Source organism: Fusarium falciforme, chromosome 2 (genome assembly GCF_026873545.1).
Source record: "Fusarium falciforme chromosome 2, complete sequence".
Taxonomy (NCBI): domain Eukaryota; kingdom Fungi; phylum Ascomycota; class Sordariomycetes; order Hypocreales; family Nectriaceae; genus Fusarium; species Fusarium falciforme.
In genome coordinates, this window is record NC_070545.1 from 2743196 (window position 1) to 2756140 (window position 12945).

A 12945-nucleotide genomic window follows, 5' to 3' on the forward strand; every position below is an offset into this window, starting at 1 on the left:
AGAGAGTGGCACCTTCAACCAAACGTCGTTCTAACATTAATTAATTTTATTCATCAGCTTTATTTCAATCATACATGAAATGTTAGGTAGTATATCTCATAAAACAGACAATCGCAAGCCTCAAAAGCGTACATCAAGGTTCTGCGCATAAGTCGTTTCAGGTTCGACTCAAGCGATGGGGTATCCAATAGTTTCGCCATAGTCTCTTGGCTCACGATCGAGATATATGTGCCCCCAAGAGCAAGAATCTCGCCATAAGCGCAATTCTTTCGTGTTCTTCCGGCCGCTGTTCTCGACATGTCTCACTGAGCCACGTCCAGAGCGTGTCGGTACTCCACCCATTGCACCAATCTTTTCAAGCCTTGTTGCCAGAATGCTTGTCATCTTAAATGCCATGGTCTCGCAAGTGAAAATCACCAAGAAATTCCAGCACTCAACCCTCAAGGAAGGACCCTAGGCCCCAGAGGAGAGCGCAGCCCGCAAGAGCTGTTGCGCCAACCACCTTCTTTGTCCACCAGTTATCATCTGTCAAGGCCTTAGCCTTTTGGACCCTCTTTGCAACCTCCGTCGGGGCGCTGGCGGCCGCACTGGCAGACCCTTCCTGCGAAGCTTCCTTGGCTTGCTCTGCTTCCTTTTGTCGCAACAGGGCAATCTTCTTGCTGAGGGCCAGCAAGTCCTCCTCAAGGGTCAGGTTGCCAGCACGGTCGACTTCGACGTTTTGAATGTTGCCGAAGAAGTCGGTGATCAAACGGCTGCGAGCGTTCTCGGCACCGCCGGGGAATAGATCGTAGCGCATACCAGCGTGCGAGTGGATCTTGTCATAGTCGTAACTATCGAACAATTCGCCAACAGTCTTTTGGCTGTTCAAGTCCTTGACGTTGTTCTCAAGGAATTCTAGGTTGTAGTAGGTATATCTATCAATGACGGCCACGCCAACATCGTTGTCGGCGTGATGCGAGTATGAGGATTGGTCGAGTTCGGATGAGCCGGTAGCAATGATGTTGGGAGAGTAAAACCTGCTGTACATGGTGTTGGCCTGGCAGGTGTCGATCATGAAGAGAATTTCATGGTATCTGGAAAGCATTAGCACTGAAGCGAGGGGTGGTTGACGACTACGACTAACCTCTTCTTCTCCCACATCTGCTCAAAGGCGTCGGCAAGATCGAACGCGCCAATCTCCTCGGCATCCTGAAACTTGAGGAATTCGTTTCCACCGTGACCAGTCATGTAAACCAGAATATTGCTCCGGTCGTCGGTAAGAAGGCGCTTGCTTCGTGGCATCTCGGCGCCGACGCGATCGGTCAACAGACGGATAAAGTTCTCGACGGTAACCTCGTAGCCACGATAGTCGACCTCGATGTTGTCGCCATAGAGATCGACGGCGCGATCAGAGTTGCTGTAGACGGTTCCGGGGAAGGCGTTGCGGGGGTTGCAAGCCATGTCGTCGGGGAGCATCAGGATGATCTGGGAGTCGGGGATGCCGAGGCGCTTTACGGTTCGGTACATGGAGAGAACATTGGCAAGGTGGCGGTAGTTGAACCAGAATCGTGATGTGCAAACGAGAACGGCCCAGTTGCTGGTATGCTCGGCGAGGATGGTGGTTGCGAACAATGCCGCCGCCACGAGGGCGTGGAATCGAAGAAAGGACAGGTTCATGATGAAGGCGACGCGACGAGCTGTGATGATGCGAAGAGAAGAGAAAGCAAAGCAGATAAGGAGCGAATATCACAGCCCAGATGCGACCAACAGCATATCCGCTACGATATGGACTGCTGGAATGAAGTCGCTGAGAGATGCTCTCTCAGGCTTACAAATCTGGGGAGCGACGATGATTGAGCATGGGATGGGATTCGCTCGTTAATCCCCTTTTGGATGGACGTCACCGAATCGAAGGGAACACCTGTTGGAGTTGCTTCCGTGAGCTAAGCTGGGCCCGGAGTTTCGGAGTCAAGGTTCCGACGATGGAAGCCCCTGGCGCTGGCGCTGGCTCTGGCGCGGGACGGATTTAACTCAAGCACTAACAATTTCCCGATTGGGATGTTTCCCTCGAGTGAGCTGATGGCTGGTAACTTGCGTCCCAGCATCTCACTGCCCAGCACTGCCGCAAGACAGAAATCTTGGGGTGAGCCAAGGGGTAGATGTTGACGAGATCTCCCCTGTTTTTAGAGCTGGGGGTGCAGCCAGTAGTTGGGGATTGAATTTGTTGGCGTGGTAGTTGTCTGGCGAGGACATCTGGAATCGTTCGACTCCTGGCCGGGATGGATGGCGATGTTGGGGCAGCCGGGTCGCTCACTGATGACAGATGCTCTGATTTTCTGACATGGCTCATGGACCTCCCTGGTGCAGAGGAGGCCCAAATGGTATCAGGCACACGTGGCCCGATGCCCTTCTCAAAGTTCTGGTGTCACTGCGAGGCAAGGCAAGATACGAAAATAAAACGCCGTTGCAAAATGGACCGATGCAGGCGGCGGTGCTGGTGCTGCGCTGACGGACAGGAGACGAGCCGATTTCGGTCTTTTCTTTCTGAGCTTGTGACAGAGGCAGTATGGGATTAATAATTGCCAAGGGAAAACAATGCAGCGCAAAAGGCAAGATTATCCCTAGTCAGTCATGGCCGTGAAGTGAGTGGCACGGATATGCCGGCCGTGGGCCACTGTTCCCCTCTCGCTCCAGGTCGTCATGGGAATCATGCCTCATGAGGACAAGAAAAGAAAAAAAATGCAGCACGATCATCTGGGATCGGTGTCTGCAGGGAAGAGGGAATTAAAAAAAGAGGACCCTGCAACTGACTCCACCATGACGATGGTACTTCGACCTCGAGTTCGTGTCGACTGCATCGGCCAAGCAGAATCCGGCACCATGGAAGGGGTCTTTCTGTAGCCACGATGCGAAAGGATAGCGCCGCCCTCTGTGAGAAAGCCCGCTGCATGTGCAAGACACCAACAACAGCCCCCGGGCATCAGCATCAGCATCAGCAGCAGCATGAGATGAGATGTGCCTTGAGGGGGCTTTCATCTTAGCGTTGCACATTTGGAAACGCTCTCAGCCATTCTCCGACGGGAGACGTCAGGTGGGCGAAAGAGCTGGGCATTCGATGGTGGCCGCGGCGAATGAGATGCCGCAAACGAGGCGGAAAAGGGCACAATCACATGAATGAAATCCCAATTCCTCGACTCAGGCGCTCGTTCGTTTGGATGGCGTCGCTAGGCGCTGGCCCACCCAAGGATCCATGGAAACCGACAACTCCACCGCTGTGTCGCATCGCAGCCGCTAGGCCAAGACCCATCCCCGTCCCATGGATCTCTTGTTTGTGCTGGATGCCGCGGCGTTCGAGCAATGGCATCCTGCAGAGGGCCACGAGGGCACACTCGCTGGCTGAAGAGAAGCTGTGAGGTGAGGGAGGTTGGTTGCGAGGCGCTACGTGGGAGAATGCCGGGCTACTGCAACGGTGCATCGAGGCTTGCGCACGCAGTGAGCATCATCAGCGTTGGATGGATGCGAGCATCATAAGTCTTGCCTACATGGAGGAATACTCGCGAAGGGGACTGAAACCCGGGGCTAATTGACCATGTTATGGATCACGACCCCCAAGATCTCGGACAGTAGTACTGTATGTACTAATTGGACCCCCAAAGGTATCGGCTCCATCGCTTCGCTTCGCCTTACCATACACGTCTGACTTGCCTTGGTTTCCTTGGTCTTGGTTCCATCTTACTCGGCCCAAGATGGCCCACAGGAAACGTCTTCTCGCGCATGCTATTCATGAAAGGACAGTATTATAATATGTCTTTGTAGACGGCATGACTCTTAATCAGGGTTCTCGGGCCTTTTTTGTATAATTTTTCTTTCCAACTGTTCAAGATGTAAAACGGTCGGGGGAGCTGACTTGACTCTGGACTTGACTTCACGTTTGCCATCTGTTGTACATGGATATTATTAACCTGACCTCGTTGATCAATACCTGGTCCGACTCGCACCCTGCCCTGTCCTGCTCTGCCTGTGCGAGTTCCGATCCTGGTCCTTGAACCTTCTGCCGTCCTCGGTTGTTTATTTTCCTGTTTTCTCTGAGGCTTACTAGCAGGAGAGCGTTCGTCGACGCGTGAGGGTTAACTCCTTTATACTCCGGGCAACTACCCCGCTGGAATACGCAGTACACAACCTTACCTCTACTGTACTTACCTTACCCCCCTCCCACAGCCGCAGCCTGGAGCGTAAACAGGACGCGAGCTCAAGATCTTTCATCATCGTCACCTGTTTCTCTCCTCCTTCTCCTCATATTCTTCTCTCCCCCTCCTTTCGGCCTTGATCGAATTCTTTTCCACCAAAGAGACCAAAGCCTCGATCCGACCTCGACTCCTTTTCCCATCAAATCTCGCCCGGGGTGCCACGGCGTGCGCCCGCCCCCCCAAGTCCAAGACCAGACCGGACCCTGTCTCTGCCTGCGACTCGCCAAAGTGGTTCTAGGGACCTCCCTGGCCACCAGCTGCACCGCGCTCGCCGCCTGGAAGCCTTCTGGACGACCTCCATTGCCTACCGCACCCCGTGAGGCGTGAGGCCTGGCTGTGCTAGGCGCCAAACCGTCCCAAGCCGCCAGTGGAAACCTTCCAAGTTTACCTGCTTCGACCGACTTTCCCTGCCTGGCCTGGTCTGGTCCAACTGTGGGCGTCCTCCACCCTCCTCCACCTTGCCCTGCGCACTCCCACTCCCTCCACCGGGCGCTCCAAGCTCGAGGTACAAGCCTCTGTGCTACGTACCTTCTTTGGGATATTTGACTGATCGTCCCCCCTGGCCTCCCATATCCTGTCCAACCTTTGCTCCTCCAAGAAGCGTCTTCTTGCTGCTCGACACCTTTTGCTTCATTCACCCTCTTGAGGCCTCTACGCGCTTGCCGCCGTTGTCGCCTACATCATGGGCCGGACGCCGGCCTATATCTTTGTCGTCAGGTATGTTCAATCACCCACTGCTGGACCCCCTGTCGTCATGATGCACCGTCGCAATCGCGTCGCATAGCATAGCACACACATCGCAGTATGGCTGGTCTAACATCAACTCTAGGCACGGCAACCGACTCGACGCCGCCGACAAAAAATGGCACCTCTCTTCTCCCACTCCTTACGATCCTCCTCTTACATACGGTGGCTGGCTCCAGTCAAGACAGGTCGGCAACCAGATTTCAAGCATTCTTGAACAGGCCAAGATCGAACATGAAGCATGTGGCAGCGGCTCTACAAAGAAGCGACGGCGATTCAAGGTGGTAATCCATAGCTCGCCCTTCTTGCGATGCGTCCAAACCTCCATCGGAATCAGCTCTGGTCTCGCCCAGACTCCTCCAGACTCGCCTCATCGCCCTTCCGACATATTTGTTTCAGCAGCCGGCCCTCCCAAGCACTTTCGATCGACCATCTTGCGCCTTGACTCCTTCCTCGGAGAATGGCTTTCCCCCGAATACTTTGAAATGATTACTCCGCCGCCTGGCGCGGCGCTCATGATGGGTAGCGCAAAGGCCGAACTGCTGAGGCGCGAAGACTACAGCACACTGGTTTCTCCTCCTACGATTTCCCATACAATTTCTCACAAGAGCTCAACGGCCTCTCTATGGAACGGTTCACCCAGCGCAAGCCCTTCGATTCATCCAATGCAGCCAACATCATCTTCTGCACCCGAGATGGGCTCCACAGGCTCAGCCATGGCAGCCGCGCTGTCTGGACAGCTCGCCAATCAACTAGAAAAGAAGGGCTATACTGTTCCCAAGCCCAACTATGCCATCTCGAGTTCTGGCAGAATCCCCGACGGCTTTGTCGCACACGCCCGGGATGAATGTGTAGTGGTTGATTATCAATGGGACTCGATGAGGCCCAACTTGAATTTTGGCGATGGTGGTCAGTTTGGAGAAGAGTGGACGGCCATGCACAAGAGATTCCGACAAGGCCTCAAGAAACTGGTGGACTGGTATTCTACGACTGAGACGCCCGATGAGATGGTGACACGGTCTCCTGGCGGAATGCAGAACGGTGTCGACGGCGACGCAGCTGCCTCGGAAGACGAAGAGGTGGAGACGGTTGTCATCCTCGTGTCGCACGGCGCCGGCTGCAATGCCCTGATCGGCGCCATCACTCACCAGCCTGTCCTGATGGATGTTGGAATCGCCTCCATCACTATGGCGACGCGGAAACAAGACGCAGACTACGCTGCTCTACTGGCCAGGTCCCAGCTCGAAAACCCCGACGGAGAGCCACACGTCTCACCTCATCAAGTCTACGATATTCGCCTGTCTGCAAGCACCGACCACTTGCGATCAACCACATCAACTCCGATCTCTTCTCGATCGACCTCGGCCGAAGGGTTTCCCATCTCTGCGAGCAACCGTGGGCGTGCCCCGAGCATCAGTAGTACTGATGGACCAGGACCACTCATTGGCTCCTTTGTCTACTCAGACCCCATCATTCCAAATGGGAGTCGCAGCACCTCAGCCAGCGCAGCTCTGGGATCATCGATACGCCGAAGTTCGGGTTCCCAGCGACCCTCGACGCGGACCCCGGCTCTAACAGCGGGCGGGGCCGGGCCGAGGAGCAACTCGCCGGGCATGGCCCCCTCGTTTGGCCTGTGGTCACCAGGACCATCGTCACTCAGGCTAATGGATGATGGCGGGGACGATGAGTCTGAGAAGGAGGACTTTGACACCGTGTTGCCCAACTTTGGTCGCTTCAAGGATGCAACCCACGAGAACAAACAGGATACAATACAGCCTTCGAACCTGGAGTCGGCCGTGGAGGAGTCCAGTCCACCACCGGCTCTAAACTTTGAGTTGACACCCACACTCTCCTTCTCTTCACCTCTTCCACCACCAGCATTCCCTGCTCTGGGTTCCTTTTCATTTCCTTCCAGCGGGGACTCCACCCCCAAGAGCAAGCCTCGAGGGCCTATATTGTCGGCCCCAATTCGAATCAAGACGGATGTTATCCACGACTTTGACAAGCCTGCCGAGGAGCTGACTATTGGTCAGCTCGGCGACGGACTTGGTGGACTCTGGGGTCTTCCCCGGCCTCCTGGTGAGGCTGAACGATTCCGTGATATGAGCCTTTCGAAACGACGCTGGACGACTACGGAGCGTGCTTGAATATGCGCTACAAACTCTCATGATACCCCACTCCCTATCTATGCTCATAAAGGATGATCCAGACGTCCTCCCCCTGGGGGAATAGAGCAGATATACTTTCATCTCCTCTCGCCTTGTGATATTTTTTAGCGCGCGTTGCTTCCTGTTGGTCGTTATATTTATAATACTGGACGGCAGACAGGTCTGTATATCATGATATTCATTGCATCGGCGAAACGGCAGGGATTTCCACTCAAGAAGAGGGACAGCAATGCCGGAACATGGCAGTGGGATTGATACCTGGGGACTGGCGGGGGGCTTACTACCAGTACGGATGCGACTTGTTATTTCTTTGCGTCTTGGGTTTTTGGTTGGTTTCTGTATTTGATTTGTACTAGGGAGTCGGTTTTTGGGCGAAAGATGACACGATTTGCTTCACTCATGGACCTGGATGAATACCTAGGTAGGCAAGGACGGCAGCGGGGAAACAGGTTTACGAGGGAAATGGTGAACAAACAAAAAAGACTGCCCAAATATATTTGATTCGAGATATTGAATTCGCAGGTTGTCTGTCTATGTATGGTCTTGACTTTTGCTGCTCCCAACGACATCTATGGGGATGGATATACATGAACGCAGAAGAAAAAAAGGGTATGCTATGTGTTTGAGACGTTTCAAGTAGAAAATGCTCCCTCGCAGTCAAAATCATGTATATGCTAGCCCCCAGCAAGGAACGCCATCCCATCCATCCATCCATCGTAAACTCTCGTCCACCGACCAACCAGTCATGTATGATGTATCCGTAGTGATAAACCCAGCAACCCTGAGAACTTTTAAACATTCCATTCCGCTATGCACCACTCGTCTGTCTCTCTTTGTTACACCATCTAGTTGAAGAACTTGTTCATGGCCTGGTGAGCCAGCTCAACACCAAGGAAGGTGGCGGCGTTGGCGGGCACGGCACGGGTCAGGGCGGGACCAAAGCCGGGGAAGAAGGCCTTGTAACCTCCCTTGCCGTACAGCTCCCGGATGACACCGCCGAGCGTGACGTTGCCCTCGGCCGTCTGCAGGCGGGACTTGACTGTGTCGACGGGGAAAACGGGAATCCACATGGCAACACCAGCAGCGGCACCGGCGCAGGTGATGGCTGTGAGACTCAGCTGGCCGCTGGGCTTTCCGGTGTCGGGGTCGACGGGGGTGAGCTTTCGCTTGATGTACTCGTACGCGGCAAAGTAGGCGGCAGAACCAGGACCGTCACGGGCGAGGGTGGCTGCGCTGCCGCGGAAGACGCTACGCACACCTCCCTCGCGGTACAGCTGCTTGACGACGTCGAGGCCGCCGCTGTACTTGGGCTTCTCGCCAGGGGCGAGCTGCTTCTGGCCCTGGACTTGGAGGATGACCTTGACGCGCTCAAAGGGGGCCGTGATGGCCGTCATGGGGATGGCCGAGAGGAAGCCGGCGGCCGAGGTCTGCGCGATGGTGAGCCCCTCGGCGGGGACCTCGCTGACACCTCGGACGATCTGCTTGCCGAGGTCGTAGCCCCAGAAGGAGACGGCGACTGCGGGGGAATACAAAGTCAGCTCACTGAGCACGGGGAATGGCACCAGATGCGGAGCAATCGTCTATCTGATCTGGGCTTGAGAGATTAAGGAGGACATACACATGGGTGTGACGCCGACGAGCGGGGCGCTCACGCCGGCGTAGAGACCTCTCCGGAGTCCATCGCGGGCGATGCTCTTGCGGACGACGTCGACGGCCGAAGAGTAGACGCCTCGCTCGGCAGTCTGGAGGCGGACCTTGACGAGGTCAAAGGGGTGGCCGACGACGACGGCGCAGATGCCACCGAAGCCGCCGGCCGCGAGGGCGCGGAGCTGCTGGGCGAGGGCCGAGGGTGCTGCGCTAGTCGTGGGCTGTTCCTCCTTTGGTGACGAGGCGGCGACGTTCTTGAGCTGCTCGGCGACGCGGGCCTCGAGGGCGGAGTCGGAGGTGTCGGCGGAGGACATGGCGTGTGGTGGAGTGAGGAGATGAAGATGAGGAGAGGAGGAGGAGGAGGAGAGGTTAGGTTATATGAATGAGTCGTGGAGAAGAGAGAATGTGGGGGATAGCTTCGGCCGAGGGGAGGTCAGATATATATATATCTATTCAATGACGCAAATCCCGAGATTCCGTTCTCCAGTTTCCCAGCCGTTGAAGAAAAGAAGAAAAAATGACGAGCAAGGTTACGGTGGGAGGTGTAAGGTGGGAAAAGATTGCTGTCCCCTTGATATAAAGAGAGCACACACACACACGGCTATGCACGCCAAAGTCAGTGGTCCCCCCCCCCCAGCCTCAGGTACGTCACCGGGAAAGGAGATTGGGTTTCGTCCAGTCAAAGGCGCTACCTTCCTTGCGCCCGGGTCCGTGCATTTGGGTTCAATTCAACTGGGCTGAAGTTGTTTTTATTGTCTTTGGTGATAAGATCTGCGTTGGAGGCTCTTTGGAGCAGTAGCTAGATGTAAATTATATCGATTAAACCCGTATAATTAGAATCTATTTTGTGACTTTCACTGTCAAAAACATACCCAAATCTCCAATCCCTACTATGTGCCCTCCTCCCTACTTGGGAAAAAGTCGGTGTCCCGGGGCAATGATATCAAAAGGTACGTACCTCCGTCCCCGGTCCGCCTTGCTCCATCCCCATCCTCCAGTTGCCTCGGCTTCGGCTCGCGGGGTGCATCCCCATGTCTCCTCGGTCGTCTTTTCATCATCCCCCACATTCACTTTCTCCAGCAAAAAAAGGGTCCCCCTCTCTTCAGACACCGAGAACGCTCCGATGAACGGGGGGCAGAGACACAGAAGCCCCAGTAAACGCCAAATGCCGACGCCCTGTGTGGCTGCTCGCTCCCCCTTCTGCAGATTGCCCGTCTTGCCTATTTGCGGCTTGGCTTGGGTACCTATCCCACAGAGCTCCTCGTGGGATTTTTCTGGAGAACGGCTGCGGCGGCCGGGCAGATGGAATTGGTCTCTTGTGGATGCCGGAGCTGGGGAATTCATAATGGCCGACAGAAGTGAGGCTATTGTGAAGAGTTACACACAAGAGTAGAACTCTAGTCACGCGCATCCTCTTTACTCTGCTGTGCTCCTTCACATGCAAGTACATGGCCTCATGGAAGAGCCCGTCAACCAGCCACGAGTCAACCGCCAAGGTACCTGCATGCGCACCGCCAGATCCAAGCCAGATCCTGCTGGTTATGATCCAACGCCTACCATCATGGAATGACTTTTGCGGCTCTTGTCTCCGAAACTTTCAGTGACTAGCAATCCATGTCTCTGACCACATGTTGGAGATTCTCTTGGAGAAATACCCCACACAGCATCCTCTCTCTCACCTCATCATCACATGCAAAACCATCACGACTTGCTCACACTTTAACATGACCCCCAACCCAAGATGAGAACAAAGTAATCACTCAAGAACCCTGTCATCCTCTCTATTTCTACCGTAGACATCCACTATCCTCCCAATCTACCTCCAACGCGTCTGAGTAATACAAAATCAGGGTAATCATGTACATGTGATCCTCCATGCATCCATCCCATGACCTTGTTGGCCAGATATGTCCAAGATATACCAGCTACACCGCGTAGCCCCCTTACCCTCAATCCAAATCTGATATCTGCTTCCCCAAAATGTCTTCTACCGTGTATCCCAATAACGGCCATCCCCTCGTTCGACTAGTTATACACCCCTTGGAATCATGCCTCTCCTCTTCTGCGCCGTGACCCCGTCTCTATCGTCTCCTCTATAATCTCCGTTCAACTCTTCTCATCAAATCTAACCAACAACTCTAACTCTCAAAGCCCTTTTGATGCTGTCAAGGCCGTGGGTGTCGCTACCGGCGCGGGCACTCCTCGCCTACTGCACCAGCAAGAGTTGTCTCCCTCTCGCTCAACCTGTACAACTACATCGATTCCCTCCTTCAACAGATACTCGCGTACACGGTCTCGGACATCTTCCATAGGTGCTCCTCGAGCTGCCACCACGTGGACGATTCCGAGTAGCTTTCCTCCTGACGCACTAGCACTGTGGTCGTCGCGCCAAAACTTGGGAGAGGAGTAGCCCACCACACCTCGCTGCTGGAGGATACCGCCCAAGCTGTTCCGCAAATTATATTCTGTGTCCTCCGAGATGCTGAGAAGCAGTCGCTTTGCTGACGAGTAGACCAGAGGCTTTGACGAGAGGAAGATGAGCACAGCAATCAGGCACGACGCCAGAGGATCCCATCCAGCCCAACCCCAGAAGCTCGTCAATACCGTCGATACGATGACCGAAACGCTGCCCAAGGTATCGGCAAGAATATGCAAGTAAATCCCATGCATGTTCTCATTGTCATGCCCATGACTATGACCATGGCAGTCGTGTCCACCATGAGAATGGCCATGGTCATGATCGTGCGAATGTCCGTGATCATGTCCATGATCATGTCCCCCATGGTGATGATGGCCAAATGCCATCATTCCCACCAGATTCACTACGAGGCCGAGTGTGCTGACAACGAAAAGTTCACCCAGTCTCTTGGTCTGAGTTCCCTCCAGCAGTCGTTCGAACGCCTCAAAGGCAATCTCCAAACTGAGCAACCTGAATCTCGAGTTAGCACCGTACCTGCGTTCAAGCTGTCCAAGGTTCCCTACATCAGGAGAATGCCGTTGGCAAACCCACTCAAAGTCTCGATCTTGCCGAATCCGTACGGGAATCGCTGGCTTCGGGGCCATTTGCTCAGCACGGCAGCCAACAATCCCACCAGCAGCGCCACGCAGTCGAAGAACATGTGGATGCTGTCGCTGAGAAGGCCCAGAGAGTCGGTGACGTATCCGTAAAACGCCTGAACAGCCATGAAGGAAAAGTTGAGCCTGATTCGGTGTTAGCGGGCATTCCGACATGGGGAAATGGGAAAGGCGTACGCCATAAAATAAAAGATACGCCTTGAATCCTTCTCAATTAGGATTGCGTTGAGAATGGGAAATCGTGCCGTATATGGAAGTATCATCCTGGTGAACAATGATCTCTTGGCAGCTTTTTCAGGGTCGTGAGAGTGAGCGTGGTCATGATCGTGTCCATGATGGTGGTCGTGCGAATGAGTGTGGTCGTGCGAATGAGAATGGTCGTGTGAATGAGTATGGTCGTGGTCGTGGTCGTGATGGTCGTGAGGATAGTCCGGAGGGGTGTAGGGCATGTTGGCTGTCTCAGGACCTGGGGTTATGACACTCTTTCCTCCTGGTGTCCTCTCTTGTGTCCAACCCTCCATTGTGTTTAGTGCTGGCGGAGGTAGCTTCTCCCGGGAGAGCATGGCGCTCGTGTTGGACATGCGCGAACGGCTGTGTCCATGCCTGTGGCCACTATGACTGTGGGAGTGACCATTGAAGTTTCCAACACCATTATCAAAGCTTTGCTCGTGGTTGTGAGCATATGCCTCGTCGTCGGGGACCGATGGGAGACTGCCGTTGGAAATAGTTGTCCTGAGCGCGTTGAGCGACGACTGGGAGTGGGATCGCGCGTGCATGTGGCCCTGGTGCGCGTGTGGTAGGGAAGAAGTCGGCAGAGCGTAGGAAGACGCCATCTTGACAGCAGCAACGAGAGGGATGCAAAATTCAAGTCTGGGCTTCGAGTCGAGGCCTCGAGATCAAAGTGTCGGTCGGATTATCGGCGCAGGGATCGCGAAGAGAGAAGGAGTGTTGGAACCTCCCCGAGAGCCAATCGCAACGTCATCAGCCGGAATGAGTCGCCAGAGGAACCCGCAAGAAGGCGATCTGCTATGCCGTATGCGTTGGTGAAGAAGGAGAGGATGTTGTGGGACGTCACCTTTCCTCTG

The 12945-nt window shown here is 54.6% G+C and overlaps 4 protein-coding genes across 4 annotated transcripts; 1 reads left to right on the forward strand and 3 right to left on the reverse strand.

Moving 5' to 3' along the window:
• Positions 1 to 433: 433 nt before the first annotated feature.
• Positions 434 to 1656, reverse strand: NCS54_00279400 (GPI-anchor transamidase; the record flags this gene model as incomplete). The annotated part of the gene is made up of 2 exons (XM_053148385.1): positions 434 to 1073; positions 1124 to 1656. 2 exons carry the CDS (start codon positions 1654 to 1656, stop codon positions 434 to 436), a joined length of 1173 nt encoding a protein of 390 aa, XP_053004360.1.
• Positions 1657 to 4908: 3252 nt separating this feature from the next.
• Positions 4909 to 7117, forward strand: NCS54_00279500 (Hypothetical protein; the record flags this gene model as incomplete). Its single annotated transcript, XM_053148386.1, has 2 exons — positions 4909 to 4943; positions 5056 to 7117. The coding sequence occupies 2 exons, from the start codon at positions 4909 to 4911 to the stop codon at positions 7115 to 7117; spliced, it is 2097 nt and encodes a 698-aa protein (XP_053004361.1).
• An 866-nt stretch (positions 7118 to 7983) lies between these two features.
• NCS54_00279600 (Hypothetical protein) lies at positions 7984 to 9099 on the reverse strand (the record flags this gene model as incomplete). Its single annotated transcript, XM_053148387.1, has 2 exons — positions 7984 to 8654; positions 8757 to 9099. The coding sequence occupies 2 exons, from the start codon at positions 9097 to 9099 to the stop codon at positions 7984 to 7986; spliced, it is 1014 nt and encodes a 337-aa protein (XP_053004362.1).
• Positions 9100 to 10930: 1831 nt separating this feature from the next.
• On the reverse strand, positions 10931 to 12693 carry NCS54_00279700 (Hypothetical protein; the record flags this gene model as incomplete). The annotated part of the gene is made up of 3 exons (XM_053148388.1): positions 10931 to 11714; positions 11768 to 11986; positions 12038 to 12693. The coding sequence occupies 3 exons, from the start codon at positions 12691 to 12693 to the stop codon at positions 10931 to 10933; spliced, it is 1659 nt and encodes a 552-aa protein (XP_053004363.1).
• Between the last annotated feature and the right edge of the window lie 252 nt (positions 12694 to 12945).